At 49.6% G+C, this 14,450-nt stretch overlaps 1 protein-coding gene across 1 annotated transcript; it reads left to right on the top strand.

The window, feature by feature from the left end:
• Positions 1-350: 350 nt before the first annotated feature.
• Positions 351-12,631, top strand: LOC310788960 (D(1)-like dopamine receptor; the record flags this gene model as incomplete). Its single annotated transcript, XM_083650565.1, has 4 exons — positions 351-659; positions 4,836-5,359; positions 11,493-11,886; positions 12,413-12,631. 4 exons carry the CDS (start codon positions 351-353, stop codon positions 12,629-12,631), a joined length of 1,446 nt encoding a protein of 481 aa, XP_083506691.1.
• Positions 12,632-14,450: the final 1,819 nt, after the last annotated feature.

Raw genomic sequence — 14,450 nt, 5'->3', positions numbered from 1 at the left:
GGATAACACAGTGGCTCCAGGGACCCGCAGGGCTCCAGGGACCCCGCAGGGCTCCAGGGACCCCTTGAGGGAGTCAGTCCCCCAGCAAAGTGATGAATTGTTACACTTCAGCTGCATCGTTTCATTTACTACAAGACGTGAACCCAGTTAGAGAATGCAGAAGGATGACTGTTCTGATCCTAGTTTCTTGCTATCGCTCTACCTTCAATACGGAGAGTCGTGGGAATCCTGGACACAATCATATCTGACCCGTCAAAATATTCTCCGATTTGGGTCCAAGAGAAACCCTCCCATGGGGCTAATCTGAAGTCAAACGAGGGCTCCTTGAGAAGCACTGCCACGTTGCACAAATGGAAAACGACACAAGCGGGACTAATTTCAGCCAGGTCCGGTCGGAGCTGGACGGGCCGAGCGGCGAGGGAGAGCAGGAGGAGGAAGGGGCGGAGCGTCGTCGGCGGGGCAGCGGGGTGCGCGTGCTGGTGGGCTGCGTGCTGTGCGTGCTCATCGTGTCCACGCTGCTCGGGAACACGTTGGTGTGCGCCGCCGTGGTCAAGTTCCGCCACCTGCGCTCCAAGGTCACCAACTTCTTCGTGGTCTCGCTGGCCGTGTCCGACCTGTGCGTGGCCGTGCTCGTCATGCCGTGGGAAGCCATCTCCGAGGTGTTTGTTTTTGGGGTTTCTGTCGTTTGCCTCCAGCGCCCGGGGAGGTTTGCTTTCACCCCTGTTTTATCTCTCGTTTGTCTGTCTGTTTGTTTCTCCGTCTGTTTGGAGCTTCATTTGTTTGTCTGTTTGCGGGCCAGGGTATCTCAAAAAGGAAAAAACGGATTTGCGCCAAACGTATTAGAAAAGCAGGTCATGGCATGAGGTCAACTTAGAACTAATCTCTCGAGACAGACTTTCGACTTGCATCGAACATCTGTGGGCAGGCTCCGTCAAAAGGGGTGTAACAGCGCTCGCACGCATGCTGCGCTTTACCCGATCAAAATGAAGTGAACGTGACCGGTGTCGTGTAGTCAAAACGTACCTTTTTCAGCGTGTAGCAAGTCGCTACTTGCTACTAGCAACGAGCTAGAGTTGTTTCATAGCGAGGGACAGATTTGAGAGAGAAATGCATTAATGGGCAGAGCCGGTCCGTTGGAGCCAATGGCAGAGCTTGCAGGGAGCGGAAAGGGATTTTTTTCCGCTGCCGACCGCGCCTCTTGAGTTCCTGTTGCACCACATTGAAACAGTGCTGCCCCCAGAGGTTAGAGAAAAAAATAGTTTTTTTGTGGTTTAACCGATGGGTTTCCCAGATTGACTTAGAACTGACTCACTTTCCACACCCACATGGCTGAAACGGGCATGATAATGGGCATCGCCAATCACAAAAAGGCGGCTGACTTCCAAATGGATTCATGTAACACCACAAGACTTTGCAGAAACGGTGGAGGTATAGGTTGAGGCGATGTCTCGTCATAGACGCTGGGATAGCTGGCTCAGCCTGGCTGGAGGCGTGGTCAGGGTGGGGTAAATCCCCCGTTCTATCCATTCAGCAAAGTTAGAATTTAGCTGCTAGCCCAGCCCAGGCAGACACCATCACCACCGCAGTAAACGCACATCTGAGCAGACGTCTTGTGTTCTGCTCTAGAATCCCCAAACCTGTAGTATAGAGCCGCAGCACCTTCCTTTGGTGAGTCAGCCCATTGAGATATATCGTCGGTTTTACCCCACTCGCGCGCCAGCCGTACAGTATAACATTTTGTGGGCGTTCCCACACATGCCGACTGTCTCTATGCTATGCCTCTAGTTCTGATTGTTGTGTTTTTGAACGTTTTATTTTTGTTTGATTTGATCAAGTTGTGTATCGTGAACACTGGTGTGGTATATATTGTAGGCTAGTATTATTATATTCCGCACACTGCTGAACAAGATGTCTCCCAGATGGATAGATTTATTTCTTGACGTTTCGGTCTCGGCCTTCTTCAAGAAGGTCGTGTGAGACCGAACGTCTCACACGACCGTCACTGTGAGACCCCCCCACGTCTAAACCTAACCTATCCAACCCCCACGCTCTCCCACCCCCCCATGCCTAAACCTCTCCCACCCCCACACTCCCCCCCACGCCTAAACCTAACCTCTCCCACCCCCACGCTCTCCCACCCCCCATGCCTAAACCTAACCTCTCCCACCCCACGCTCTCCCACCCCCCACGCCTAAACCTAACCTCCCCCAGACCCTAACCTCTCCCACCCCCCACGCCTAAACCTAACCTCTCTCACCCCCACTCCTCCCCACGCCTAAACCTAACCTCTCCCACCCCTAAACCTAACCTCTCCCACCCCCCACGCCTAAACCTAACCTCTCCCACCCCACGCTCTCCCACCCCCCACGCCTAAACCTAACCTTTCCCACCCCCCCACGCCTAAACCTAACCTCTCCCACCCCACGCTCTCCCAACCCCCACACCTAAACATAACCTCTCCCACCCCACACTCTCCAACCCCCCCACACCTAAACCTAACCTCTCCCACCCCACGCTCTCCCACCCCCCACACCTAAACCTAACCTCTCCCACCCCACACTCTCCCACCCCCCCCCACACCTAAACCTAACCTCTCCCACCCCCACGCTCTCCCACCCCCCACACCTAAACCTAACCTCTCCCACCCCCCATGCCTAAACCTAACCTCTCCCACCCCCCCACACCTAAACCTAACCTCTCCCACCCCCACGCTCTCCCGCCCCCCACACCTAAACCTAACCTCTCCCACCCCACGCTCTCCCACCCCACCCCCACACCTAAACCTAACCTCTCCCACCCCACGCTCTCCCACCCCCCACACCTAAACCTAACCTCTCCCACCCCCACGCTCTCCCACCCCCCACACCTAAACCTAACATCTCCCACCCCACGCTCTCCCACCCCCCACACCTAAACCTAACCTCTCCCACCCCACGCTCTCCCACCCCCCCACACCTAAACCTAACCTCTCCCACCCCCGGCGACCTTTCTCTTCTGGAAGTGACCCCCCACGCCTAAACCTAACCTCCCCCAGACCCTAACCTCTCCCCCCCCCCACGCCTAAACCTAACCTCTCCCACCCCCACTCCTCCCCATGCCTAAACCTAACCTCTCCCACCCCTAAACCTAACCTCTCCCACCCCCCACGCCTAAACCTAACCTCTCCCACCCCACGCTCTCCCACCCCCCACGCCTAAACCTAACCTTTCCCACCCCCCCACGCCTAAACCTAACCTCTCCCACCCCACGCTCTCCCACCCCCCACACCTAAACCTAACCTCTCCCACCCCACGCTCTCCCACCCCCCACACCTAAACCTAACCTCTCCCACCCCACGCTCTCCCACCCCCCACACCTAAACCTAACCTCTCCCACCCCCACGCTCTCCCACCCCCCACACCTAAACCTAACCTCTCCCACCCAGCGCTCTCCCACCCCCCACACCTAAACCTAACCTCTCCCACCCCCCCACACCTAAACCTAACCTCTCCCACCCCCGGTGACCTTTCTCTTCTGGAAGTGACCACGACGAGCAACCTAGACTAAACGTCCATAATTGACGAGTTGGGGGTGAGAATGTGTTGTGCCCAGAGCATTTAACCAACACGTTGAAGCTGTTTCTAGTTTTTGTGTGACAACAAAGAGGACAGGAAACAGTCCGGAACTAATTTTTCCGACACCACATGAACGCAGCGCACGTACTCTCACTGCCAGAAGCAGCAGAAGGGGGGAAACGGTTTTGCACTACACAAGCTATACGCACTATAGCTTGTTTGGAATAAAATCTAATTTCCTTTCTCCCTATTGTCCTATTGTGTCAAAAAATACCCCAAAAAGAATCTTAACACGTTCACTGCCATTGACGAGATATCTCGGCTTACAGAATCCAACGGTTGACTGCCAAAGACGAGATATCTCGGCTTTAAAAAAAAAAAAAAAATTTTGACGGTGGGACGTGGATCCAACCCTTTTACGTCTTTTATACAAATATTGGAGGTATTGAATGTGTATAATCTATTTTACCGACCCACTGAGTGGCGACATGTCTCTCCAGAGTAGGAAGAGGCGAGCCAAAACTGCAGGGAAAAGCGCGAGGAAGCCGTTCTCATAATGTAAAATGGATGGTGAAAACGCTTTCGCTTTCGCACTGACGCAAAGCGGTGGCAACGGTGGGGGGTTCCAAGAATAGACTGGGTGCACACTTTGAAACACGCAGCATAAATAAGCGCAGAATCGCAAGAGCTTCATCAGAGCTCTCAACCGAAATGCCAAGAAACGAGCGAGCCCCATCCAGCGAGCCCCATCCAGACTGCCAGGCAGCAGCCAGGCAGCAGCAACTCGTTTGTGACAGACCCGCTGCAGAGCCAAGGAGGGCGGAGGAGAACGCCCACAGAGGGAGGAGTTTGAAGCAGAGAGGGGTTTCCTGCTGTTATGGAGGAAATTACTGTTCAAAACTATTGTTTAGATGTCTGACGTCTTACTGATGCCAAAAATGAATGGTTAAAGTGACTGTTCTATCGAATTTCACAAAAAGCCGTTTATCTCAGAATAAATTTTCTGACGCTGAAACCATGCTGTATTCAACTGCTAATGCTTACATAACTACTAACTCTACAAACTAACTCTTTTAGACAGAGAAAGCACACATTCTATTAGTTCTTTTGAGATATTGTGTGTTCACAAAATCCTAACAGAAACGAATCCTCGGCTCTTGAAAGATGAGCCAGAATCCTCAAAAAAAAACCTTGGCAGAAGCTAACTACAGTATTGAAAAATGGCTGGCAGTGAATGTGTTAAAAATAAATAAATAAATAAATAAAGTCTAATCTCCCTAGGTGACGGGCACATGGCTCTTTGGCCGGTTCTGCGGCGTGTGGATCGCCTTCGACATCATGTGCTCCACGGCGTCCATCCTCAACCTGTGCATCATCAGCGTGGACCGCTACTGGGCCATCGCCAGCCCCTTCAGGTACGAGCGTAAGATGACGCCCAGGGTGGCGTTCGTCATGATCGGGGTGGCGTGGACTCTCTCCATCCTCATCTCCTTCATCCCGGTGCAGCTCAACTGGCACCGGGCCGAGGAGGAGGAGGGGCGGCGCAGGGAGACGGTGATGGCTGCCAGCGACTGGAACTTAACCGGAAACGTCGACATCAACAACAACAACAACAACACCGGAAGCTGCGTCGCCAACCTCAACAAAACCTACGCCATCTCCTCCTCGCTCATCAGCTTCTACATCCCGGTGGTCATCATGATCGCCACCTACACCAGGATCTACCGGATCGCCCAGACCCAGATCCGCCGCATCGCATCGCTCGAGAGGGCCGTGGACCACAGCCAGAACCGGAACCGGCAGCGGTAGGGCTGTGTATTGGCAAGAATCTGGCGATATGATACATATCATAATACAGGGATTACGATTTAATATTGTGATACTGTAAGCAAAGAGCTATGTTGTGTACTGTACTATAAAGAACACAACACCTATGTATAAAAGCTCAGTAGAAAAGTTGTTATGTCGGAGTGGAAGAGTCAAATGGCTGAAGATATAACACTCGGTTGGGGGGTTTAAACAGAACACAAAATCCACCACTGGCGCAAATCTTTGCATGCAAACTATAAAAAAGAGAGAATCAGCATCACAAAACATATCGCAATACTCAAGTGTATCTGCATTTTCTTCAGGGGTGGGTACGAGGTACAAGTAACACACGAGTGATGAATAAAAAAGGTAGATATTTTTTTTGTTTTAGTTTTTAAACAGGTACTTTTCATGTGGGCTTTTTTTTTTTACTCTACTTGTACTCGTTACTTGAGTATGTTTTTGAGCCAGTAATGGTTTTACTTCACTACATTTGTCCACTCTGGGACAGATAGGGACATGGAGAAAGGGAGGTGAGGAAGAGAGGGGTAGAGAGGAAGAGATAGGGAGCGAGTGGGGGATTGTGCATATCTTAGTTGTAGGCTATACTTATTTGTTTGATTAGCCTACCTGCTCTACTTCCTTTAAAAAGTGACATTACGTGCTTTTTTTACGCCTCCGTCAGCGATAGCTGTGGCCGAGGCTTTGGGCCCTATCGTATGCCATGCCTGCTATTTTCCACCCCTCGCAGCTGTCAATTTGGGGCTGCGTAACCGCCGTGCGGCAAGATCAAAATAAGATTACACAAAAAGTGTAATTTTTGTTTTACTTCCAGGGATTTTTGCAAAATAAATCGCTGATTACCTGAAGTTAGGCATTCATCCTGAGGGTAAGGCTTCAAATTACTAGTTTCTAAATGTGTTTTCGAACAAATGTGCACGCCTTCAAATGTGCAGTGCATCCTTGAGTTGCAACTGGTGAGGTGCAGAGGTGCTGTGTGTGTGTGTGTGTGTGTGTTTGTGTGTGTGTGTGTGTGTGTGTGTGTGTGTGTGTGTGTGTGTGTGTGTGTGCGTGCGTGTGTGCGTGCGTGCGTGCATGCGTGTGTGTGTGTGTGAGAGAGAGAGAGAGATGGGCTGGTGCGGCTTGACTTTGATATGATCACATGTACACGCACATGCACACAGAAAGAGCCCACAGCCCACACACCCACGCATGACCACCTCCATGGAATAAAACCATGATGCAGTTTGTAAAGAAGCCGCTGAGGTGAAAGGTAAAATAGATATGAGTCAAAAGTTCTCAAGAGAGGCTGCTACTCAGAGACAATGGGGCTGATTTTGATGTTGTTTATGTGGTCGCAGGCAAGACGAAAACAATGCCTGGGAAGCACAGATTTGCCCAAATCTATATACATGTAGTATATGGAGGTGGGGAGAGTGTTCCGTTCCTTCTCTTACCACTGATACAACAACTTCGAGCCCTGGCTTTTTCTGATGACCCCGGCCGGGGATGAGACAGCCCGGACCGACTCTGGCTCTGATGAGAGTTACTCCGCGCTGCCATCGGCCGGAGTCCGAGGGTTCGGAGTCGGATGGGCCCTGGATCCGACCTGGGGCCCTCCAGGGGCCTCCAGCTCGCCGGAGGGTTCTCAACCTATATGGAGACCGAGACCGAGGAGGAGGAAGCTGCCCTTCCCCCGGAGCCGGAGTGGAGATCAAAGGATGGGACGTTGCGCTGGTACCCCACTGACCCAGCGCACCTTCCGCTTCACTGTGCCAGCACCCCGCAGCAACTCCGGGCATAGCGCGTTACGCCATACATCGCTGCGAGTCAGTGGAGGCCGCCGTCCGCCAATTCATCACGTCGGAGATGATCAGCATCATAGTTGAAAACGGCAACCTGAGGGGGGCCCAGTGTGAGCCAAACTAGCAGCCTGTGGATGTGGTCGTGATTGAGTCCTACATCGGCCTACTCCTGCTGGCCGGCGGTATATAGATCTAAACACGAGGCGACCTGCAGCCTGTGGGAAGAAGCGACCGGGCGTCCCATCTTCAGGGCAACGATTTAAACCCCGGCCAGGACCTATGCGTAGACGAAATGATGGTCTAGTTCAAAGGCTGGTGTGGCTTTCGTATGTATATACTGTCCAAGCCGTGCCAGTACGGCCTAAAGATCTGGACCATCTGTGACGTCGCCACGTCATATGTCTGCAGGATGCAACTATACCCCCGGACAGAGGGAGCCACGCCTGAGACCAACCAGGCGAGGCGGGTGGTGCTGGACCTCATGGTGGGCCTCCACGTTGCGATTGCGCTCGTTTAACACCGTGCCCAATGCAAATTTGGGGGCGGGTACAAGCGCATGTCTGTTATAATTGTACTGGGCATAGGCGTGCCACATGCCAAAGCAGGTGCAGCGCTACAATGTGGGGATAGATGCCATTATCCTATCGTCAGCAGAGAGCTTTGAAAAGGACCTCTTAGGCGCTAAATACCTCGCTGCGCTGGGAGTGCACCGTAATCTCCGTGCAGCGCAGCGCAAAGTAAAATCCCTTTTGGATATGTCATTACGCACAGCCTTGCCATGCCAGGACATCAAATTATGCTGCTAAAATTGGGTATTAGCAGATAATTCAGTGAGGCAATCAACTATAACTCACTGAGAAACTTTTATCACATCGCAGAGGGAAATGAATTGAGAAAACTTGTTGGACAATGGACATAGGCCATTTACCTTCATAACCCGGAGGGTCATTGGCACCACAGACGATTTGTCAATAAGCTCTCTCCATCTCTATCTGTCCTCGCACAAGTGATATTACGGATGGAGAGACTTAGGCCTTGGCCACACTGATCCGTGGTGTCTGTCCGTGTGCGTTCATTTCTCTGTTCACTTCCATTCATTTTCAATGACAGCTGTCCGACTGTCCGTGGAGCACTCAGAAGTGTACGTATCCAGAAAATTTGCATACGTTTTGATGGACAGAAAGTTGAAGAGGGATGAACTTTTTCTGTATCGGATGGTCGGATGGTTGGATAGTCACTGTCCGTTTAGCCAATCAGAGTCGAGGTCTCGAGAGGAGGCGTTCCGAGATTTGTTTCAACTTTTCAAAGAAGATGGCGGCCGAGGCAGTGAAGGAGGCTATAATTAATGCTGTGTACACCATCCCGCTGTTGTACAACATGATAGTCAGTGTCACCGTCTGATTTCACCATCTAATCTGGTCATTCGGTGGCATTTTATTGCCACATAAGTAACATTGCGCACAGAGCTAACAGCTAGCTGACGCCAGCTTTCTTCTTCTCTCGGTTAATAGGTGGGTCGCTGACACCTTCAAGGTGCTTACCGCCACCTGCTGTACAAGTAGGTTACTTGTACATGCAACGGACATAAATCTATCCGTTTATCTGTTCTGTCCATTTTCTGACGGATCAGTGTGGCCAAGGCCCTACAGCATATTGCATGCATCACGCGAAGCCATTGCGAGACAAGAATCTTTATCTGTTTTGACTGACGTAATGCCTAGCATTGCCTGGCCAAACCCGTGAATAATTAAGACCGCCCAAATCCCGTTTGCGCAGCCATTTTGGGGCGCAGATGATTTTGGCACGGCTCTAATTTGCGCCTGCGACACGTGCCGTGAACGTTTCCGCATCCCCGCTGAGAATTGCATCCCCAACATATTTCGGGGCTGTTTTAACTTAGAAATCAGGGAGGTCACATCTACCCGACAATTATATCACTTTTAAACAGTTACATTTCTGTATAAATCATTACAATTATGCTCCCGTGAGGTGGGGATGCTTTTTTTTGCTGCTGGGCGGGGTTGCAAAACTCGGCATACCACCTGGACAAATGCGCAAGGCGGACTGTTATCTTGCCTGTCTTAAGGCATGGGGGATATCGCCTGTACGAAGATAGGGCCCAGTGCCCCATCAGCTGCTGGACTCACGCAGGAGGTCCGGTCCAGCGTATTCACCTTCACGAGCCAGGCAACGGGCACATGCACAAATGTGGTGCAGACCACCACAAGCCAGCCATCTTCATGGATTATAACTGCTGCAAGGGGGCAGTGGACACCCTGGATAAGGTGTGTATTTTAGGCTATTCTAATTTTATTATTTTTACTCTGTAGCCTATTTTTGTGAATTCATGTGCTTGTCTGAGATGTATAATTAGTGCAATTTTTTTTTATTGCATTTGCTTAATTTTTCAGCAAATGATAATTATAATGATAAATATAATTATGTTAACGAGGCATTTCGCTATTATTCTAATAGCAAAATACCTTATAGAATAGAATAGAATTAATAAATAGAATTATTATATTTATTATTTGCCTATTCTAGATGACAAGGCATTAGAAGAATAGCGAAATGCCTCATCATATAGAATTTTTTTTATCTAATAGGCTATTTGTACATGATGTGGAGGAATAGCCTATATAGCCACATGTATTTATTAATTTTTTCTTTTGTCCTTTTTTGAGAGGCTCCCAAGAGAGCCAACTGCTGCAGCCCTTGTCCGCGAGGCTCACGGTGCGAGGCTCCTGATTCGAGAGTTGCAAGAGCAGCGGCACTGGCAATTTTTACGTGCACCCCCTTGTGGCCAGAAGAAAAATAATGAAATTTCAACATGTAAACCATTTAAACAAATCTAATCGAATATAGTATATAGTTATTATATTATATATAGTTATAGAAGTTAGTATATATATTAGGGGTGTAACGGCACACGTAATCATACTCAAAATTTTCATTACAGAACGTCCACGTAGAGGCTAGGTGTGTACTTCAACAACTGTGTACTTCTGTGCTTACTGCTGGCTTTTCAGACTTTTTTGACATAAGAGTCTAAATGCATGGAAAAAAAGATCGAAAAAATTAGCTTTTATTTCTTGTTTTTGCTGAAAGTGAAATGTTGTATGGTTACTCACGATTCTCACGAAGACTGGTTGGCTTGGTTCAAGCTTCAAAACTCTGATTTTTCTAAATGTCTATGGAGAAAATGAATGGGGTTATTCATTTCTGGGGCAAGAAACGTCACATGACTGTTGAGCTCTATAGTGCCCTCTGATTGATGTTATGTGTTCATCCAATAAATTCTTTTTTCAAGCTGAACTTGTATTTTTGCTTTATTTCTACAGCAAAATAAGGTGATGGGAAGATGAATGTCACATCATATAATTCATGATTGTATGCAAAAATGGCTGGAGGGTAAAAAAAAAAACTTTAATGGGCTTTATAATGGCTTTATTGATTTTGCTATAAATCTGACACGGCACAAAACATAAAAATTTATCCAAATCAATGTACTCTGAGCCTCTCACAGGTGACCGAGCTTCTATCCCTAAGAAAGATACCAGCCACCCTCCTGAGGAAACCCATTTAATCCGCTTGCATCTATCAAGCCACATCATCACCCACACACGCACACACACAGACTCAGCATAGCACCACCTACTGGCAAACACAAAACGTGGTTTATCTCCAGAACCATTTGTTGGATCAACTTCAAACTCGGGGAGTGTGCTTAGGGCGACCTGGCAGATTTCAGTGCAATTCGGCATAGTGCCACCTATTGGCAACACCAAAAGTGATTTATCTCACGGTTTGATCGACTTCAAACTGCTGGGAACCCGACAGAGTGCAGTGCCAAATTTCATGCAATTCAGCATAGCACCACCTACTGGCAAGGCAAAAAGTGGGTTATCTCGAGAACCATTTGTCTGATCGACTTCAAACTGGAGGAGTGCGCTGCTGAGAAACTGACAGAGTGCAGTGCTGCATTTCATGCAATTTGGACACACGGATATCGATATCGATACCTTACACACACAACACAATATCGGGCCGGTGTCCCAGCCAACTAGATTTGATAATCTAGTTAAAAGAGAGGGGCACGGTGGTGCAGGGGTAGCACTGTCGCCTCACAGCTAGAAGGTCCTGGGTTCCCCCTAAAACGAGGGGTAGTAGTCACGATTAACGACTTTTATTCACTTTTACTATTACTTTAGTATGTTTCTCAAAATGATAATTTTCACTTTTAGGCCTACTCGAGTCATTTTTAAGGGAGTATTATAGATTTTCAGGACTCTACCCACCACAGATTTTTTTTTTACACCCCTAGGCAGCTGCAGCAGCAGCAGCACCGGCCCGCCGATGAGAACTCCCTGAAAACATTCAAGAAGGAAACGAAAGTGCTGAAGACCCTGTCCATCATCATGGGGGTGTTCGTGTGCTGCTGGCTGCCATTCTTCGTGCTCAACTGCACGGTCCCGTTCTGCGAGCCGCCGTGCGTCAGCGACAGCACCTTCGCCGTGTTCGTCTGGTTCGGCTGGGCCAACTCCTCGCTCAACCCGGTCATCTACGCCTTCAACGCCGACTTCCGCCGGGCCTTCGCCACCATCTTGGGCTGCAACCGAGTCTGCTCGAGCAACGCCGTGGAAGCAGTGAACTTCAGCAATGAGCTCGTGTCTTACCATCACGACACCACGCTTCACAAGGACGCGCAGGTCAGCCCAGTTGGCAGAAAACAATGTGTGCATTGTACATGTCCAGAAGCCTCGCAAATGTAAAATTACCAAAATTTTTGAACAAAGATCCGTTGCACATCACGTTTCTAGAGACGTGAATATGAGCGTTATACATGTCAGAGTCTATGTATGATGTTAATATTCATGTTCATGAATGTCTCATGTTGATAGTATGTTGGGGACGCCGAAGGGAGTAGGGGTGGGACTGGCTGACCTGTTTTAACCCTAGCCCAAACCATAACCCTAACCTTTACCAAGTTGCTTTGTTGCCTAAAGATAACCAAAGTTGTTTCATTGACGTTTAATGTTGGAAAGGCACGACAGGTTTTTCTAATTAACCGGCGTTTTGTTTCACATTTACATTGAGGACGTAGAATCTCACGTTTTAGAAACATATGCCACTGGCATTTTGTTTAAAATGTACATTGATATTGTACATATCCTGCTTTTGAGACATGTCAAATGCTAACGTTTGACTCTGGTGATTGGGTTGCAGGTGTTGGTGGCCACCCAGCAGCAGAGTGTGGGGTCGGAGCGCCTGGAGGACGGCAGCGACGAGGTGTCGAGCGTCTCCAACGGCTCCCGGAACCACCGGAGTCCACGGCTGCTCACCACCCCCGGCCAGCTGCACGACCACCGGGACATCTCCCTGGAAACCATAACGCCGTTTACCTCGGCCGCGGCCCTGGAGTGTGACACACTAATACCAGGACAAGTACACCAGGATGGATAGAAGAAGCTGCTTCAAGCCAAGGAGGGTTTAAGCCAGTGAACGTGATTGTATACAAAGGTGTAACTTTGGTTTAAAAGTGTGTGGGTGGGACACAATGAAACGGGTCTCGGATACTCCCCCAGAAAAAACGGGCGGGGTATGGGAGGAGCTGGGGGGGAAATAACTCCAAAGCACCGCATGAAGGCGGCAAGACCTTCGGTTACACCGTAGAAAAGATAATGCTGTGATTCATTCTTTGGCGATCGGGTGGCGAGCACTTCTGTTCTGGAAATTGCACAGAAACCCCCTTATTGTCAATATAGCTAGGAAAACCATATCCCCTGAATTCCCTATAGGTCTCAAGGTCTGTGGTAGTTACCTATGGAACCCACTCTCATTCAGATATCTTGAGGTGAGAGGTCAAGGTTCGTGGATTTGAACTACTTACTACTTTAAACTACTTTTGCTGGCCAGTCATTATTGGTGTCTACAAAAACAACAACATGAGTGATTGAATTATAGGCTACAAATGTAACGATAGCTAACAATTAGGCTACCATAACCTGAACGTTACTGAATTTAGTTAATTGATTGCGAAAATACACAGGGTGCATATGTTTAGCGGAGCAGAGTGGAGAGCCGCTTCTGGTGGACACAGGCGTGGACTGTCTCATTCACTACCGGCTGCGACCAGCTCTGGCAGCCACCTCGCGGCCGTAACGCAGCGCTTCTTGGTGGAATCTGCCGCTAGAAAGCCATCTGAAAAATAGGTGGGTATACGCCGTCTAACCGCGTCTACTCTGCTATACACCACTGCTGTGAACGCAGTTCAGTGTAGACAATGTTGTCTGTCAGACTGTCCTTGTTGTCCCCCACAAACACCTTCACACTGGCTGCTCGTTTCCCTCTGCTGAATGCAGCGTAGAGCTGGCCGTGGGCAAACTCGCTTTGAGGAACAAACCAACTCTGTCAGCTGGCCGTGGGCAAACTCCCTTTGAGGAACACACTAACTCTGTCAGCTGGCCGTGGGCAAACTCGCTTTGAGGAACAAACCAACTCTGTCAGCTGGCCGTGGGCAAACTCGCTTTGAGGAACAAACCAACTATGTCAGCTGGCCGTGGGCAAACTCGCTTTGAGGAACAAACCAACTATGTCAGCTGGCCGTGGGCAAACTCACTTTGAGGAACAAACCAACTCTGTCAGCTGGCCGTGGGCAAACTCCCTTTGAGGAACACACTAACTCTGTCAGCTGGCCGTGGGCAAACTCGCTTTGAGGAACAAACCAACTCTGTCAGCTGGCCGTGGGCAAACTCGCTTTGAGGAACAAACCAACTCTGTCAGCTGGCCGTGGGCAAACTCGCTTTGAGGAACAAACCAACTATGTCAGCTGGCCGTGGGCAAACTTGCTTTGAGGAACACACCAACTCTGTCAGCTGGCTGTGGGCAAACACACTTTGAGGAACAAACCAACTCTGTCAGCTAGCCGTGGGCAAACTCCCTTTGAGGAACAAACCAACTCTGTCAGCTGGCCGTGGGCAAACTCCCTTTGAGGAACACACTAACTCTGTCAGCTGGCCGTGGGCTAACTCCCTTTGAGGAACACACTAACTCTGTCAGCTGGCCGTGGGCAAACTCCCTTTGAGGAACACACTAACTCTGTCAGCTGGCCGTGGGCAAACTCCCTTTGAGGAACACACTAACTCTGTCAGCTGGTCGTGGGCAAACACCCTTTGAGGAACAAACCAACTCTGTCAGCTGGCCGTGGGCAAACTCCCTTTGAGGAACACACTAACTCTGTCAGCTGGCCGTGGGCAAACTCCCTTTGAGGAACAAACCAACT

Source organism: Poromitra crassiceps, assembly GCF_964638095.1.
Source record: "Poromitra crassiceps genome assembly, chromosome: 14".
NCBI lineage: Eukaryota > Metazoa > Chordata > Actinopteri > Beryciformes > Melamphaidae > Poromitra > Poromitra crassiceps.
This window is presented reverse-complemented; position numbering and strand designations above follow the sequence as displayed.